Genomic DNA, 20255 nt, shown 5'->3' with positions numbered 1-20255 from the left:
TTTTTATACTAAAGTAAATTATTTGTCAAATAAAATCCCAAATATGAATTGCAGTGCTGGGATCAAACTCTGAGTCTAAAAAATGCTGGGCAGGCATTTTATCACCAAACTCTATCCTCAGCCTGGAAAATAATTTGGGGTAAAAGTAAATTCCTTTAAGCATAAAATGTTCAGTTAAAAGCTATTCATAATTTTTAAGAGTATTGCTGTTCCTTTATTCTAAGAAATTAGTACTTTTTGTGAAAAACATGTCAAAATACCACTATCAAACTTTAACTCATTTAAGTGCAGAATGCTTGTTCATTTCTGCTCAAACATTTTCTTTCTAAAGTGTCACCAGTGAGCCCAGAGTGAAAGGGCACTTCTACTGTGTACTGTCCATGTCTCTATGCGACCAAATGTCATCCAGATTCACACTTGAATCTCAGCCATGTTCCTTTCAAGGTAACATTTTTCTAACCATATATGGTTGTAAAAATATGACTTGAATTAGAAAGAAGTCTCTTTCATTTACCTCCTAGCCTGCTCAGGAAAGACTCTAGAGAGTAGGAGAGGGCTATCCTGTCTGAGCATAAACATCCATGTGAGCTTTGTCTCTCATCTATATGTCCTGTCTCTTATTCTTTAAAGTGAGAAGTATAGAGAACACCAGGAAAGCTGCTTTCTCTGAACTATGCTGCCTGACTTCCAGCTGTCTAGAAGATGAGGTAAGAATTGATACCTAAGGTCTGAGTGTTTCTAATGCAAAGTTGTTGTAAGTAGACTAGATTCTGACAAAACTTGAATGCATTTGAGTTTGTTCTATGAAAGTACCTTCTTTGTTGATGACATGTTTAAAAGAATACATTTCTTTATATAAGAGGGGTAATTCATAGACCTTATGAAGCTCAAAAAGAAGCAAAGTCAAAATATGGTTGCCTCTGTGTTTCTAGAAGGGAGAACCAAACACTCATGGGAGGAAATATCAGGTTAAATAGAGGAGCAGGGATTGAAGAAGAGTTCATTCAGAGCAGCCTCACCTTGGGATCCACCCTATATGCAGTCATTATACCCAAGCACTATAGTTGATGCCAAGAAGTACTTACAGATATCAGTGTATCCTCAGGGGCACCTCCAGAGTCATACAAATACAGCTGAGCATGCTTGCAGCTAACCATTGGATTGAGCATGGGAACATTAATGCAGATGCTAAAGAGAGGACTGAAGGAGCTAAAGGGTTTACAACCTCATGGGAAGAAAATCATTACCAACCAACCAAACTCTCCACAACCTGCATGGACTAAAATAACAACCATTGAGCACACATGGCCCCAATTGCATATGTAGCAGAAGATAGCAGTGTCTACCACCTGTGTGAGAAGAGGCCTTTGGTCTAGTGAAGGTGTGTTTTCCCAATGTAGGGGATGCCAAGGCACTGAGGTGGAGAGGGTAGTTGGGAAAGGGTGCATCTTTGTGGAAAGGGGAAGGAGGGATGGGAAGGGAGGGGGAAGGGGAGAACATATGAAATGTAAATGCAGAGAGTATCTAATAAAAATATTTAAGAAGGGGGTGAAAAAAATACCCATAGTCACGATTTGCAGTCTGTTACTCTTTATATCAATTTCTGTTTAAGGAAAATAAAAGGTCAAGGCATGCACTTGAAACCAAGGCCAAAATTGTTATGTATTTCAGGCTGTGTTATGTGTTCAGGCTGTATTTTTGGCTGAGTCTGAAGTCTTCCTAAGCTTTTATATTTTATTCATTCACTGGTGTTAACCAAAGTAGAAATGAGTGCCATACATAACATTCATGCTTTCTTAAATGACCAGTAAAGATATTATAAGCAAGAGCAAGAGTGAAAGAGAAAAGAGGGTCCTGGATTAAATTAATAAAAATCTACAATATTCATAGTCAAGGAAGAAAAGCGTGTCATCATCTTACTTTGCAGATTTTAGATTTAATTATTGTACTGGCTGGTTTTATGTCAACTTGACACAAGCTGGAGTTATCACAAAGAAAGGAGTCTCAGCTGAGGAAATACCTCCATGAGATCCAGCTGTAAGGCATTTTCTCAACTAGTGATCAAGGGGGGAGGGCCCAGCCCATTGTGAGTGGTGCCATCCCTGGGCTGGTAGACCTGGGTTCTATAAGAAAGCAGGCTGAGCAAGCCAGGGGAAACAAGCCAGTAACATCCCTCCATGGCCTCCGCATCAGCTCCTGCTTTCTAACCTGCTTGAGTTCCAGTCCTGACTTCCTTTGATGATGAACAGTAATGTGGAAGTGTAAGCTGCAAAAACCCTTTCCTCCCCAACTTGCTTCCTGGTCATGATGTTTGTGCAAAAATAGAAACACTAAGACAATTAATAAAAGTTAAACAGTGCATTCAAATTTCTAAGTGTTTTTTCAATAAAAAATATATGTTGCTAGGATTCTTACACATTAAAATAATGCTTATACAGAGTTAACATTAGTCTTTATACAAAAAAACCCCAAATCATCATTTATTAATGAAATATGGTTTTACATTGAACTATATTTAAGTGCACATATCTTACAATTTCTATGTGTTAATACTACCAAAGAGAATTTATACACATGTCTGCATGTGTGTTATTTAAGGGAAAATATGCAATATATTCCTAACAACTTCAAAGCCATAACAAGAGATAACTACATTTAAGCTACATTATGTTCCCATTACATTTCCATTATGACTGAACAGTTGCATTTATGAGATAGAATTTATAGACCAGTTATGGTATATCTGAAGATTTTTAATTAATAGAATAAAAAATAATATAAATCAGTGTGTGGAAACCATCTGGCCTGTTGTACTTAGAAGAATTCATTTATTCTGGCCTGCTATGTTTTCAGTTTATGCCTCTGTTCACCTTTCTTCTCTCCTTGAGGATGTTTTGAATAGTCCGTGAAAATTACTGTAACTCCATTGAAGCCATAATTATCAGAGAAATAATGCATCCAGTTGATTCTCCAAAATCAAGTGATGTTCCTTTGCTAGAAGGTGAAACCCTAACTGTACTGGAAGGTATTGTGGGAGTGGGTGGCTTGTGAGGAGGTGGCCTTCGAGGAGGTGGTTTTTGAGGAGGTGGTCTTTGAGGAGGTGGTCTTTGAGGAGGTGGTCTTTGAGGAGGTGGTCTTTGAGGAGGTGGAGTGCCAGGAGGTGACTGCCCCCGACACACTGGGATTGGTGGATGCCAAGTACTATTTCCCTCACACTGGACAACATTGCTCCCATGAAGGTAATAACCCCGGTTACATTCAAACATGACTGCTGCTTTGTAAGAATATTTCTTGCTGAATCCTGACGTCTGTCTCCCATTTTGAATTACAGGAGTTGGGCATTTGACCACTTTGCACTCAGGAGGGTTAGCACTCCATAATCCATTTTCAGAGCAATAAATCTGCCTCTCTCCAATAAGTGACAGTTGATCTTTGCCAGGGATGCGTTTACATCTGTAGGTGGCCACTTCTTGATATTCAAAGACGTCCTTATGTTTTGGGAAGAATTCTCCATTTTCTATTTTTGGAGGTGGTTTACATAAAATCTTTGAACATACTGGGGCCTCATCACTCCACTGCACATCTGATCCTGAAACAATACAATATAGAATTTTTTGACCAATTATATGAAACCCACGATCACAAACATATTCAATTTGTGTACCAAACTCAGAACTTCCATTCACAAGGTTTACTTGACCATTTACAGGATCAGCTTGCCTTGGACATGTTTTTTTGGAACATGGATCCTTAGAAATGGGTGACCACTGGCCATCTGCACCACACACACTGGAGATGTTGCGAGTTCGTTGTTTGTAGCCTGGTCTACATGAGTATTCCACTTTTTCTCCAGCCTGATAACTGGGTTTAAGAACGCTGTTGAGCTTCATGTTTCCAAATCTCGGTGGCTCACCACAGGCGTCAGAAGATGTAGACAGCATGGTTATCAAGAGGCTCACAAGAACACACTGAGCAGAAAAGGGGTCAGGGCAGTGTCGGCATGGCATCCTGTCCAGTATTAAATAGGTCAGGCTTTATTTAAATGAGCTGAAAGAAAACAGAGGACTAGGGCAGACCTTCTCAGTCAGATCACCTGGCTACCCTACGCAACAATCCCTAAATCCACCAAGTGTTAAGGCTAGAGGATTGATGGGCGTGGCTCGGGCCACGCCCAGGAAGTAAGTCACTAAAAGTACCGCCTGTGCTGGGTCTCTCAACATTTCAATGGAACCTCACTAAAGGGTGGATTTCCTTTATCCAACTGAATCCACAATGCTTTATGTTTTTTCATCAGCAAGGGGATTTCTTTAGTTTTAATGATCAATTCCTAGATAATATACTACTGGGGATTTCTGTCTGAATTTGTCTCCAAGAAAGCCTGATTATAAAAATCTGTGTTCTTGGAGCCTGTTTGAAATATTCCAGGGTGTTTAAGAGAGGAGTTAAGAAAAAAATAATGGGGCTTAGAAAGAAAAAAGGCAAATTTTAAAAGCTGTAATGAGGGTGCTATCCTATTGTAACGGGGAATGAAACCTGCTATGGCCATTGCCTTTCGAATCAGCCTGAGACATTAGAACTCATTAGGTGCTATTAATTCATACCTTCTTTCTTGGACAGTAGCTCCAGGTAGATCAATTCACTCTCTTGCCTTCTTGAGATACCACCTTCGATGAGGAAACTTTGACTTGCAGAACAGCAGCATGTGAACATCTAACAGAGAGACCAGCTAATATGGGTGTAGTCAGTCTTCCTCTCAGTCTATAGTTCTGATTATTTTCCATGCATTTAGAAATAGTGTTTTCTTGCTTCAGTTCACAGAGGAATCCCAGGATATACAGGTAACAGAAAGTTTGCCTCCAAAGAATATTACAATCTGTCATGATTTATAGGCCAACAGAGCATGGTGGACATGCTACATTGATGATTAACTCAGGAAGAAAAATAATCAATCAATCAATCAATCAATCAATCAATTATCAAAGCAGAATAAGGCTTACAGTGTGGATGATAAGTGAACTACTGTGGGTAACCTAACTGAGTAGTGATTCTTGATCATAGCTTTCAAAATTCACCTTCTCTGCCCCAATGTAATGTTGGGTTCTGTCAGTGTCCATTTTCTGTATACAATGTTTCTTTTCTTCTAGGTTGTCCTTATTTTACTTGTAATAAATCAGCTCAGAAGCATTGTTTACCTTTCTTGTGTTCTACTATTTTATTTCTCCTTAGAGGTTTACATTTTATTGAAAATTATACAATATATTCTGATTATGGTTTTCTCTTCCTCATCCCTTACCAGATCCTACCTTCCAAACCACTCAACTTTACCCTGTTCATCCTTTTTTAGAAAACCAAATCAAACCAAACTAACCAACCAACCAACCAAACAGACAAACAAAAAACCCCAGGCTAATATACAAAACAAAGAAACAAGAAAAATAAGTAAATAGAATAAAGAAAAAAAGAAAGAAAAAATAAATAAAACAGCGAAAAAGTATAAGAAACGTACACTCCTATGGTGTGTGTGTGTGTGTGTGTGTGTGTGTGTGTGTATGTATGTGTGTGTATACCTAAAATGTTGAAATATGATTCCACCTCTACTGAGAATGTCCCCAACCTAGTACCTGTAACTTAAACTGACAAATTGAGTAATATTTTGTTTATTCTATTTGAGTTTACTAATGGCTCCAGAGATCAAATCTACTGAATATCATGTAATAAACTGCTCTACTTGTGTCATTCACAGAACATATGGAGAGTGTCACCTCCTCAAGCAACCTGATCCCCCTTCTTCACCAATTTAATTTTGGGGCTACATTTTATCTTGATAATTCCATCATCTACATGCTAAGGGGAAAAGATATTACTTAAATCTGACTATTTTATATCATCTATTTGCCATACCTTATCAGTAAAAACAATCTCTTCCCAATGGCACACAATACATCATGTAAACAGGATATATCTTTGACTGAGCCTGTTAAGCTTTAGAAATTAGAGTCTCCCTGAAGATCTTTAAAGATGCCGGTATTATCAGTGAGTGTCTCCCGCAGATTGGATTTGGTTGCTACCTGAGAGCTTTCTTAGCCCTCCATTAGTAGAGAAGAGTGTTTTCTTAATACATACCAAAGCCTATTTTCTGTTTATCAGGATACTGAGTCTGATACAAAGATGGACAAGCAATGGATCCTTACAGAGCTGAGGTGGCCTGACTGACAAATAAAACATACATATTTATCATGTGCAGCATTATACCTTGATATACATTGGAAAATGATTAATAAATGATCTTTAACATACCTAGCCCCTCTCATATTCATGACTGCTCAATTTTATCCAGTTTTTTTCTCTCTGTAGTATGGATGGAGCATTATCATTCTGTCAACATTGTGTTATCAGATTATTTACTTTGCATATAGTGTACCACCCTTGCATTTCTATGAAAACAAAGATAGGAATTGTTTCTTAGCTAGATCATCAGCAACATTCAAAACTCTTCATTCATTTTTATTTATTTATTTTCCATTCCATTTATTTCTGATAGAACTTTTATTATTTTTATTCTAATTTTGGACTGTGACTATATATGTATATATATATATGTATATTCTTTCATAGAAGTAGCCTTGATCATGGTGTTTCTTCACAGCAATAGAACAATGACAAGGACAGTATATAAAGCAAATTAAATAAATCAAATACTTCTTTAGAATTTAACAAAAATGAAGACACAAAATACCCACACTTATGGGATACAATGAGAGCAGTGAGTGCTAAGAGGAAAACTCATAGCTCTGAGTGCCTCCAAAAAGAAACTGGAGAGAGCATGCACTAACAACTTGACAACACACCTGAAAACCCTAGAACGAAAAGAAGCAGATACACCCAAGATGATTAGATGGCAGGAAATAATCAAACTCAGAGCTGAAGCCAACCAAACACAAACAAACAAACAAACAAAATCATACAAAAAATCAACAAAACCAGGAGCTTTTTTTTTTTTTTGAGAAAATCAACAAGATTGAAACATCCTTAGCCAGACTAACAAGAGGGCACAGAAAGAGTATCCAAATTAACAATATCAGAAATGAAAGGAGGAGACATAACAACAGAAGTTTAAGAAATTCAAAAAATCATCATATCCTACTACTAAAGTATACTACTATACTACTACTATACTCAACAAAACTGGAAAATTTAGATTATATGGACAATTTTCTAAACAGATAGATCAGATAAACCATCTAAATATCCCTATAACCTCTAAATAAATAGAAGCAGTCATCAAAAGCATCCCAACCTAAAAAAGCCCAAAAAACAAAACAAAAATAAAAATAAATAAAAATAAAAAACCAGGATCAGGTGGGCTTAGTGCAGAGTTCCAGCCGACCTTCATAGAAGGTCCAGTCTTCAACAGTGTGATAACAGGTAATGGTGGGAAACTGGGCAGAGAAAGACCAGTGATTCATGCTCTATCTCATAGGTAGAGCCTTTACAACTTGCTTTAATACAAGTTGAGTATAGGATTGTGTTTATCAAGTGCCAAGGGACATGGAAGTGGCTTACCAAGTTTTAGGAAGGAATAAAAAGTTTGGATTTGCTATTGTAGTTTATATTGACCATAAATAATAAAATCATTACAAATTTATAAGAAACAATTCAAAATATCTTTATTATAAGGAAATAATAAATGATCGATGAAATAAATATGATAACAGCACTAAAATATTACACAATATATAGGTGAAAACTTGGTACTTTTTCAATATGTACATTTTTGGTGTGTCAGATAAAAATAAACTTTTAAAAAGAATATGATACGTGCTTAGTAAAATACACAATGCTATCAGATCCTAGAGTTTCTTTCATGACAAACTTTTTTTAATACTGATCCAATCTCTCCTGTTATTGATTTATTTAACTTTCCTGTTTCTCCAGAATTCAATCTCAGAAGGTTGTCTGTGTCAGGAATACATCCATTTTTTCTAGGTTTTCCATCTTGGGGCATATAATTGTTCATAACCACCTTTTATGATCTTTTGTGTTTCTGTGAAATTGGTTGTAATGTATTTTTCCATTTCTAATTTTGTTTGAAAAGATTCTATTTTTTTATGTTTTATACTTTTCCCCTTGAGTTTGTATTTATGGCAAAATAAAACTTTCTAGTTTGTGTCCATTAATATTTCTGAAATGTCTTTCAAGTAAACCTCTATCAAATTTATGCAATTTTAGATGGTAATTACTCACTACTGTTAAGTATCTAAAATCTTCTGAATCTTCATCTTGAAGTGTGTGTGTGTGTGTGTGTGTGTGTGTGTGTGTGAATGTCACTTCATTTTACCACAGGGGATCCAGAATTTTTAATAGGTTAAATCTGGCCACAATAAATCTATTAAGATTTAATTTGGCTTGTTACAGGGACTAGCTTGGTGCCTGTGTTTGCAGACTATCCTCCAGCCTTTACCTCACAGCAATCTATTGCTCAGTGTTTCTAAATCTTCTGTCTATACAGGTCAGCATAGAGTCCTGGGTCATGGGGACTGGTCAACCGTGCCTAGGGTGTAAGATCTCTTTTTGCTGTTTCATTGTCTTGAGGTCTATAAAGGAATGAGCAACCTAAAGCTTTTCTTTTACCACCTTAAGTGTTTTTCCCCTCCTTATTTTTGTGATAGAACAAAAAATAGCATGTTGCAGTTTTGTGATCCCTTAGCTCTTGTGAAGTTAATTTCCTGTGAGATCTAGGACCTTCTATTCTATCATTACCTTACCTGTTTTGTATTGCTGTAACAGGATGTCACATGTTGGGCAATTGGTGCTAGACAGGAATGTGTAAGCATCCAGTTTGATAGACTGAGAATGCAAAGTGAAGTCCTGAGGATTTGGTGAGGGTCTTCTGCACCAAAACATTACAGGAATTATCATATAACTAGAATGCAAATATAAAGAAAGTGATAAAAGAAAGGGGGAGAGCATTGTCTTTTCATTAGGCATGCCCTCCTATGATAATGAGTCCCTTCCCACAGCAATGACACTGATCCATTCATGATGACAAACCAGTTAACCTTCTTGAAGACTTTAGTTTTTAATACAAGCACAATGGCACTTAAGCTTTACCATCAGTTTGGAGGGAACAAATATACAGATCATGAGAGATTTCATATTAATATCACACAGTCATGTTCTTTTCTCTGCAAATGCTTCTGACACTGCAGCACTCTCCCAGAGCTATTGCTGCTAAGCATAAAAATGTTATTACTGTTCCTGCTGCCCATGTGTTTGCATTAAGGAACTTGGAACCTTAAATGAAATAAGACAAGAATGCTGGTGCTCCGGACTCTGTAGACAGCATTTTTGGTGATCATATTGTTTACACTGTTGCAAGCATTGTCTATATAAGCCCTTGTACATCTAGAGCTGTGATGCAAGGAAAGTCATCCAGGTTATTACTCAGGTTCAAGATGTTGCTTGATTGTTAATTTAATTAGACCTTTGTCAAATTATGGTTTCCTGTTTTTTTCTTTTCTTTAGATAATCTTAGAAGCAGCTGCATATATAATGGTGTAAAGGCAAAAACAATTATGACTTAATGTTGTGCTTCTATTAGACTGGTCTGCCAGTAGATGTTTTGGAAAATTGTTAAGTGCCGTAAATTAGAATCCAAATATGAGGGTCCCTTTTACCCCTGAGATGTAAAACGCTCTCTTTCTCTTCTGTCATGAAGTGGGACCTTTGCTCTTCATTAGCATCCTGCTGAGTGCTGTAATGTATGCAAAAGGCTTACAAGCTTCATGGCCAATTATCACCCATCCTTATCCCAGTTTGCCACAGATGTTTGCATAGGCAAATGCTATGTTTTATAAAAGCAGCAGTCTCTTCTTTCTTTTGTTATCTATTTATTTTATAAAATCCAAGTTGCCAAAGTTTTATCTGGAAAAAATGTGTAATGGGATTCTAGATTACAGGCTTTAAAATTAGTTTGGCTTGTATTATCAGTTTTCATCTATAGACCTTTTAATTTATTATTTATTAAATTATTTATTTTTTATATTCCTTTTAAACACTGCCTTTTAAAAGTTAAAGCTTTAAACTAATTTAGCTCAAGATCCAACTGTAACATTTAGACATATATCTAAAGCATGCTTTATTTGACCATAGAGACTGTTACTCAACTATGTTCATTTCTTCTCTATTCTTGATAGCCAGAAATTAGAAACAACCTAGATAGCCCTCAACAAATTAATGTATAATGGAAATATGGTCCATTTGTGTCATGGAATATTATTCAGCTATTAAAAATGAAATAATAAAATTCTCAGATAAATGGCTGAAAATTATTTTAAAAAAATCACCCAGATTGAAGTAAACCAGAACCAGAATGATAAATACTCAGGTTATTATATGAAAATATTAAATGTTAACAAATGATAATAAGCTATAATATGTATACTAGTGGTTACATATAGAATAAGGGCTTTGAAGGACAGATAGAACTTTCTAGAAAAAGAAATAGAAGAGATAGTTATGGTTAGACAGCACTGGACAAGGGGGTGGATTGATGGGAATGGGTGTATGAGGCATGGTGGGCCCATTAGAGAGGTAGTATGAAAATGTAATACAGTAGAAGCTTTCTAAAATATATACATATATGAAGGTGATCTAAATAAAACTGCCAAATAACAGGGGAACCAGAGCCCTAACTTAACATTTCCTGTTAGCAAATACAGCTTCTAGTCCTTGGATTAGGTTACTTCAAATTGTGTGTTGACTGAACTGCTCTCAACAACTCACACAAAGGCTATAGATCACTCTCCATACATTGCCCTCAGTAAGACCCCATTGCTGAAAACAACACCTCCATAATTCATTATACAAGGAGAAGTCAAGTTGGTGCCTACATGATGGTGTCTCTCCTATGGGTTCAGTTTCTTGGTACAGAACCCTGCTCTGCACACTACCTAAGAAGAAAATCCAGCTCAGCCACAAACCCTTCATGGTATGAATGTTTGGCCTAAAAATTATGCGGGTGCAATGGTGGTGCTAAGTTTGTGGGAGTAACCAATTGATGTTTGATTTGTCATAAGACTTATTCCACAAAGCACAACCCATATACTGTTGCTTAGTTAATCAAGGCCTGAGGTGAGATAGCCCAGGGACCTAGCTTCACACAGAATACTACTGTTTTAATTAGAAGTGCGATGACAAAATGACTCCTGCTGACTTTCCACTATACTTGTAAATCAGTGCTGTGCTCAGTCATTATCAGAGAAGCTTTCTCCAGCAGCAGACAAAAACCAGTACAGAAACCACCAAAGAGACAGAGCGTGAGACCATGGAACATTCAGCCCAAGACTGGATGAGATGTCTCCATCAAATCCCTCCTCGGAGTTCAGGGCACCCTGCAGAATGTCCTGGAGTCGAAAGGAAAAAAAATGACTAGATGCTCCATTCTTAACCCAGAAGCTATCTGTGAATGAAAATCACATCAAGGACAAAAAGGAGTCTCATTGAGGAATCAAACTACTCTTAAGGGCAGGCTTCATGCTCAGCTGTAGATGGTCAACAACAAACTCAAATTATCTTTGGAGGTTCCTTGTCTCAAAGTTTTCTGACCATGTTTGTTTGTTTGTTTGCTTGTTTGCTTGTTTTGTTTTGTTGGGTTTTTTTATCTATTAAAATCTCCCCCTTCCTCTGTCCCTCCCTCCCTCAGTTTCTCTGTCCCTCCCTCTGTCCCTCTCTCTGGATATGGTGACTCACATAGTATTCAGGACTGTGAGGCAGGAGGATTTCTGGAGACTACTCTTCACTACCTAGTGAATTCCAGGGTAACCTGAGCTACAGTGTGACATGTTTCTGAAAAAGCAGGAATAAACATAGAAAAGTCATTTTATGTCACATGGTGGTCATGAAGAAAAATAAGTGGGTTTCTGTAAAAAGGCTTAGGACATATTTACCTTAAAGTCATTTAGATAGTTTAACACTGTTTTTACTTCCTACATTATTTTCTTAGTACAGAGCTCAAATTAGTAAAAACACAAACAAGTGCCAAAGACTGTATTATCCAGTGGGCATAAGACTTTATCTCTATTAACTAAATGTGGTTTTAGGGTTTTTATTAGGAGCAGAATTTCCCATGGTCATATTTGACCTAATAACCACATTATTTAAAAAAGCCCTCACAACATCTCAATTAAAAAAAAATAATAATAATTTTCTGGATAATGGTGTTAGCCAAAAAGGACTTAAAGAACTTTATGCCTCACTATAAATGTAATATAGTGTTTTACAATCTTTGCTGCTAAAATTCAGTTATTGAATTTATAATAAAGCACATCATCAATAGAGGGAAAAATGGTTTACGGCAAGAAATTTTTGAAAGAACACCATAAACATTTAAAACTATTAAATTGTAGACATTCAAAGCTTATAAATAGGGCTTTACAGGAAGCCAATTTGCTCTCTTATGCTTGTTTTTAATATTAAAGGCATTTGGTGCTACTCACAATAATCATAAAAAAGAAATACTTGAAATTATGTGTGCTTGAAACAAGGCTAATTTATTCTATTATCTCCTCAAATTAAGATTAAAACACAGTGAATCAGAGGGCATGATACAATCATTTTCCACTTTACATATGAGTTAATTATTTTTCTACAGCCCTAAAAGACCACTGCATTAGGCTTCAAGAATATGGTAACTGAAATTATTTTTGAGTTCACAGACAGCAAAGTGCCAAGGTCAGAACTTGTCAAGGTTCTGTTGCAGTAGACATGAGAGCTTCCCATTTTAATTCCCATGTTTCATGTCACTCCAATGAGTACATATCTTGCAACCTTTTTAGTTGGTTCTGATAAAACCATGTTAGGGTGCATACTCCATGGTGCCATTTAGGAATAAGTTTGTTCCATTGTTGGGATTGGTCAGAAAGTAATTTCATGACTAAGTATGGCCTACCAGAATAAGAATTACTATGAGACATAAAACTATGCCAAGAAGTTTGGTAAGGTAGTGCAGATGTGGTGGACACATCCCTGAACCTTAGGTGACTCCCAGATCCCTTCTTGACCTAGACCAAATGTCATGTTACTCACATAAAAGAAATGTGTCCTATAGTCACATAGGTTTAAAACAGAATTCTCCATGCTAATGAGGTACCTGGAGGCCAAGAGGATTTAGCCAATAACCTTCCCTTCCAAGACACTCCTCCATGCAAAAATAATATCTCATGAGGTGACAACATATTTAAACATTCCTGCTAACTTTCCATTGTTTCTTCTAGTCTCAGCTACGGTCAAGATGTCGGGTAAGGTGTTGAGGGTATGGTGTTGGTACTTAAAATCCAGCATCTTTGATTATCTTTGCATTCATTGGTGTGCTGTGGGATCTTTTATGTTATGGACCTCCTACACATCACTGGAGATTGTCCTTATCTTGGCAACAGCAGTAGTAGGCTACGTGGCAGTTGTGGCTGGGAATGCAGAGACCTCCTACAGGAGATTAGGCTGTGGCTCTATAGGCAAATTCTTTTTTCGTGCTTGCTCATGGCGTATCTTGGAAAACAGAGACAGTCTATGGTTCTAAACAGTTTGTCATCATGGAAGAAAATGGATGCATAAAATCATACCTCCTCTTCTCAGGGTGGGCCTGAGATTAAATACTTTTTGAATGTTTATTTTAATGAGCATTATAAAGATTTTTAGAAAGTGTAAAAACCTAGTTAAAGTGTCAATCTATTACTTAATTTTGATTTTAGTTATGAAACAACTTTATAGTTATTTTCAAAGCTATTTTTATTGACTAAAAATGTGTAGTTTTGATTGACTGAGAATCTATACAAAAAAAGAATATATTTTAATTAAAATAGAACTGTATCACATCCCCCTTTCCTTCCTATAGCCCCTCCCAGTTTCTCTCCTATCCCCTCAAATTAATAACCTCTTTTCCTATATTATTGTTACATATATACATATGTGTATGTATATGTACCCACAAATACTTAATTACAACCTTAAAAAATGAATTTGTATACTTTTACGCAAAACTGTTTAAAAATTTGTATATTTACCTTTGTTTTTTAAAATAAAGTCTTTCAATATAAAAAAGAAAAAATTAATACATACAGCTCATCAGTGTCCACTGAAAAGTAGACAAGACACATCCATATGAACTTATGTAAAGACAGGAGTCCCTGTGTGTTAAGACAAAATGGGACATGCACAGAAGAGCAAAGGATTCAAGCTTGAGCATGAGCAAAAAGAGATTGTAACAATAATTGATATTTATTGAGCTCTAGGGTGACCAGATATTTCTTAATGTTCATTTTCTTTTCCATAGGATGTGTATGTAAAGACATGAATGGATTGAAAGACGTTGGGGTTGAAAGAAACAGTATAAATAAAGACATGAAGGACACTCAGTTCTATCTCTTCTGTCCAAAGGAATGGAGTCACTGCTACACATGAAGACAGGTCCACATTCTCACCATCCTGAAGTAAGTCTTGATACACTTTCAGCATCAAGCACATCCTTGATAAGTAAATACAGCTAAAGTTCACTGTAGGCTGTTTGACCACAGAGTCATGAATTTATTAACAAAACCCTCCATTTTTCTAGCTGTAAAATTTAAGAATTTAGCACAAATTATAAAACAAAGATACAATAATAACAAAATAAACCCACAGAGAGGTCAGACAAGGCTCTTACTGGTCTGGCATCAAATTTTATAATCAATCTAATTCTGCAGTCCACCGCTTGTACTTCGTATTCTGAAGTTATAACTGACATGTTAAAAAAAAAGAAATATAAAATAATGTCTTTAGAAATATGCAGAAGCAGTTTTTAGTTTAGCTTTAGTTTAGCATTAGTTTTTTGAAGGTTTGGTAGAATTCTGCTCTAAAACAATATGTTCTTGGGCTGTCTGATTCTAGTTAACTAGGGGTTATAGATATAGATATGTTTAAGTTACTTATCTGATCCTGACTTAACTTTGTTTGATGGTATATATTGAAACAATTATCCATATTTTCAGATTTTCAAATGGATTTGTAGAAATTTTTAAAGTGTGTTCTTTGATTCTTTGAATTTCCTCAGGGTATGTTGTTCTGTCTTTCTTTTCATCTCTAATTTTGTTATCTTGGATCTCCTTTTACTTTTGATTTAATTTGGCTAAGGATTGTTATGTCTTATTGATTCTCTCAGAAAACAAACAATTGGTTTCATTAGTCAATTGTTATTTATTCTATTGTTATTTTCTATTTATATTTTATTTACATCAGCCATGAGTTGATCTTTTTTGCCATATACTGGATATAGTTTCTCCTCCTCCTCCTCTTTCTCCTCCTCTTCTTCTTCTTTCTCCACCATCTCCTCCTCCTTTTCTTTTTCTTCCTTCCTCCTAGAGTTTTAGATGTGCTATTACTTTGCTAGTATGAGATTGTTTCATTCTTTTTCTTAATGTAAACAGTTATTAACTTATTTCTTAGAACTGACTTCTTTATGTGCCAGGTATGTTATATAAATGTTTGATTTACTAATAGAAAATCATTATATTATAATTTGCTCTATCATTACTTTTTCATTTAATAATGCTTATACTTTTAGGCTTTCTGTTGTTGACATTCTCCTTGCATTAAGATGATTAGATGGAATTCATGGTTTTAATTCAATTTTATATATCTGTAGAGACTTGCTTCATGTCTAACTATGCAATCAGTTTTGAAGAAAGTTTCATGATTCGATGAGAAGAAATTATATTCTGTGTGTTTAGGTGAAAACTTCTGTAGATATCTGTTAGGTATATTTGGTTTATGATGAAATTTAGCTCCAGCATTTCTCCAATTAGCTTTTGTCTGTATGATATCATACACTTCTTCTCTATTGAGGAAGATGTAATATGAAAGTTACCCACCATCACTATATGATAATCAGTATGTAGTTTTAGCTGTAATGGTGTCTCTTGTAAACTTGAATTCCCTTGTTTTGGGTACATAGGTTCTTAGAATTGGAATATTCTCTTAGTGACCGTTACTTATCTGATTTAACTTGAGGTGCTGTCTACATTTAATGTTAAAGTATGTTTCTAGTGTATAACAGACAAATGTGTCCTATTTTTGCGTCCATTTCGTTAGCATGTATCTTTTTATTGGGCAATTGATGCTGAGAGAAAATAATGAGCACTGTTTGTTGAGTCTTGTTATTTTGTTTTTGTAGTGTGTGTGTGTGTGTGTGTGTGTGTGTGTGTGTGTGTTTGTGTGTGTGTTCTCCCTGTTTATTTGCTTGTTTGCAATCAGTCATTATTGTATTCTTGGTGTAGTTAACCTACTTATATTGAGGATTTTCTTCTAGTGCTTTTTTAGGTAGAGATTTGTTTGTTTTATTTTTATATTTCTGATAGATACAGTTTAAATTAGGTTTTATGATGGATGGAATGTCTTAGTTTCTTCAACTATTGTGACTGGAAGTTTTGTTGGGTATAGTTGTCCAGGATGGTAACTGGGATCTCTAAGATTTTGTAGAACATGTTTGGCTTTAGAGACTCCACTTATTATAAGTCAAGTTTTATTATAATAAGTCTTCTTTATATGTAACATAATCTTTTCTTTTTTATTTTTTTAAACTTTATTTAAAAAAACAAAGATAAAAATAAGATTTAAACATTTTTGCATAAATGTATACAGATACAATTGTGTCAGCGCTTGGCTTTTTTTTTTTTTTTTTTTTTTTTTTTACAATGAACAGAAAGTACATGTAAAACAGGGTGTAACCCGGAATTTGTCAATGTGTTCTTGGTGTGTAAGGATTGAGCATGACTTTTTTTTTGTTTTGTTTTGTTTTTTTCTTAAACTTCACACAGTCTGTGAGTTGTTTCTGGGGCAGTCCGAGCTTCTTTTAATATATTTTCTTTGTTCTGAATATTTAGTGTTTTGGTTATTGTGTGTCAAAGATAAATTTTTCAGGTTAAATCTATTAAATATTTTGTATGTTCTTGTAGTTTGAGAGTTATATAATTCTCCTTTAGGCTAAGATGAAATATCTCAGGTGACAGCAGATGATGGTGAGAATGTATAGAAAGAGGAACACTCCTCCATTGCTGGTGGGACTGCAAGCTGTTACAAATACTCTGGAAATTAGTCTAGCAGTGCTTCAGAAAATTGGAAATAGTTTTACCTAAGGACCCAGCTATAGTAGTCCTGGGCATATACCCTAAAGAGTCTCCAACATTTAACAAACAAACTTGCTCCACTATGTTTATAGCAGCCTTATTTATAATAGCCAGAATCTAGAAACAACCCAGATGTCTCTCAATAGAGGAATGGATACAGAAAATGTGGTAATTTACACAATGGAGTTTAAAAACAATGACTTCATGAAATTCTTAGGCTAATGAATGGAAGTAGAAAATATAATCCTGAGTGAGGTAGCCCAGTAACAAAAGAACACACATGCTCTGTTCTCAATGATAAGTGGATGTTAGCCAAAACAAAGCTCCTAGTACTCACAATACACCCTACAGACAATATGAAAACCAAGAGGAAAGAAGATCACACTGAAGTGGGGTTGCTACAGTCCTACTCAGAAGCAGTAAGAAAATAATCTCGGGAAGTAGGAGAGAAAAATCTTGGAATGAGAAAGAATGGGGAGGGAAAAGGGAGCCGGTTCAGATGTAGGAGAAAATGGGGAAGAAGTACAGAAGGGTCAGAATTTTGAAAGTAGGTGTGTAGCAGTGGGTAAGTAAAAACTATGGCTTGCCACTAAAATGTCTCAGATGCAAGGAACCTAAAATATTATCAGGTTCCAAAATGGAAGGTAGTAGCCAAAATGTCCAACAAAGGGAAAATAAAACCTGTAGAGAACCATATCTAGTGGAAAGGCATGGTGCAGCGTGAGGGATGGGGCCAATTACTCACCACAAAAATATTAATCCAGAATTTCTCCTGTAAAAAGGAAATGTAGGGACAAAGAGTGGAGCAGAGACTGAAAGAAATGCCATCTGTAGACTGCCCAACCTCGGGATCCATCCCATATGCAGATACCAAACTGAGATACCATTGCTGATGCCACAATGTACTTGCTGACTGGAGCTTGGTATAGCTGTCTCCTGAAAGACTCTGCCAGAGCCAGACCAATACAGATGCAGATGTACATTGTGAAACATTGAACTGAGAGTGAGGTCGCCAATGGAAAAGTTAAAGGACTGAAGAAACTGAAGGGGTTTGCAACCTCTTAGGAAGAACAACATTATCAACCAAGCAGGACCACCAATGCTTCCAGGGACTAAACCACCAACCAAAAAGTACACAAGGGATATCCATGGCTCCAACCAGATAAGTGACAGAAGTTTGTCTTATCTGGCATGACTGGGAAGGGAGCTGCTTGGTCTTACAGAGGCTTGTTGACCCAGGATAGAGGAATGTTAGACTGCTAAGGCAGGAGTGGGTGGGTGGGGGAGTACCCACATAGAGGCAAAGGGGAGGTAGGAAGAAATAAGGGGCTTGCGGAGTGAAAACTGGGAAAGGGTATACCATTTGAAATAAATAAATAAGTAAACCAATAAAAAGGTAAAAAAATATTCCTCAAAGACTTTGTTGAAAATATTTTTGTGCCTTTGAACTGGGTTGCATCTTCTTTTTCTATTCCTATTATTTGTAGAGTTAATCACTTCATGGTGTCCCAGATGTCCTGGATATTTTGTGTCAGGAGTTTTTGTTCTTGTTTTTGTTTTTTTTTTTTTTTTTTTTTTTTTTTTTTTTTTTTTTTTTTTTTTTAAGATATGACCATTTCTTTGACTGAGATTTCAATTTCTACTATTGTGTGTTCAATAGTTCAATACCTGTGATTCTGTGATTCTATTTTCTATTTCTTATTTTCTGAGGATTGTTGCTGGGGTTCATGTTCTAGTTCCAAACATTTCACTGTTTCCATTTCTTCTTTCATGGCTTCAAATCATTTGTTCATTGTCTTTCACTGTTATTGCTTTTCATAGATTTTTAAAATGGGTTAATTCGTTTTGTGTTAAAGGATCTCTAAGTCCACTTTACAGATTTTGTCTTGTGCTTCAGTGATATTACAAATCTCGGGGCCTACAGTAATAGAGTTGTTGGGCTCTAGTGGAGACGTATTGTAGAGGCTGCTACTATGTTTTTATGTTGATACCTAGACAGCTAGGTTTAGCAAGTAATTTTGGGTTCTGATACCCAGTCCTGTCTTCTTTAGTTGGGAATTTTGTTCTTTGATTTCTCTTGCCCTCTCTGGTTCTTGGGAGGGTGTCGAAACTGCATGTTGCCTTACAAAGAATCCTTCTGGTATCCTGATAGGTGAGGCCACTTGGAGTTCTGAGTAAAGCATGTTTCTAGGTATTGACAGAAAATATAGGAATGGGGATGAACTTGGGGAGAAGACTGAGGAGTTCCACAGAAAAGAAGAAAACAGGGCTTTCTTCCAGTATCTCCACTATATCTCCTTATTGTTATTCCCCGGGGAATGAGAGGACAAGGTGAGAAGAGGCCAGAAGAGTAATGTGTTACAGAGGTTGACATGAGACTTGGATTGGGAGAAAAGACGGAAACATGAAGAACTGAAGCCCCCTCTACATGTTTAATGAGCCTACTTGCTTCTCAGATGTACTTTCTGGAGGGCTCACAGAGAATGCCTGCTATAGTTGGGGGTTAGGGTAATGCCGTGGCTAAAGGGAAGGAAGTTTGAAGGGGAAGATGAGCACAATCCAGTGGAGATGGAGAGTTGAAGAGAGGAGACTGCAGCCGGTGTGCTGCTCTATGACTGGAGATGATATGAGGAGAATCAGTTTTGCAAGAGAGGAGGGAAAGGTAAATATCTGAAATTAAGTTACCTATTTCTCTGGCTGGAGTCTCACATTTTCACTGTAAAAACAGAAGGATCACTTAAGTTGCCTACATTTTGGGTGGAGATGGTTAGGATTAATGGCTGTAATTAGGCTTCTAGATTTTTCCTGAAACATATTTTGCACAAAAATGTAAGAGTTGAATATTTTAAAAAGTAAGGAACGAATTTAATAAATGGCTTTATTTCTATTGTAGTCATAGCCTCGAATTTCTTCTAGGCAGTCTAAGCCCTATAAGAGCAAAAGCTATGGCTCTGAGATGTTATTTCATTGTAGAAAATTATTAAATGTTACCGTTTCACTTCTCTCTTAAATGAACTCTTCCTCATAATTACCAGTCATTTGAAAACGTATTAATTCTTTGGTTGGATCATTCTTTACCTTATTCTCTTACCCTAGGGA

The 20255-nt window shown here is 36.1% G+C and overlaps 1 protein-coding gene across 1 annotated transcript; it reads right to left on the bottom strand.

Annotated features, from left to right (window-relative positions):
- Positions 1-2912: 2912 nt before the first annotated feature.
- On the bottom strand, positions 2913-4007 carry CD46 (CD46 molecule; the record flags this gene model as incomplete). Its single annotated transcript, XM_080938199.1, has 1 exon — positions 2913-4007. One exon carries the CDS (start codon positions 4005-4007, stop codon positions 2913-2915), a length of 1095 nt encoding a protein of 364 aa, XP_080794325.1.
- Between the last annotated feature and the right edge of the window lie 16248 nt (positions 4008-20255).

Source organism: Micromys minutus (genome assembly GCF_963924665.1).
Source record: "Micromys minutus genome assembly, chromosome: 25".
Lineage (NCBI taxonomy): Eukaryota > Metazoa > Chordata > Mammalia > Rodentia > Muridae > Micromys > Micromys minutus.
The sequence above is the reverse complement of the archived record's forward strand: the minus strand, read 5'-3'. Positions and strand labels throughout refer to the sequence as shown.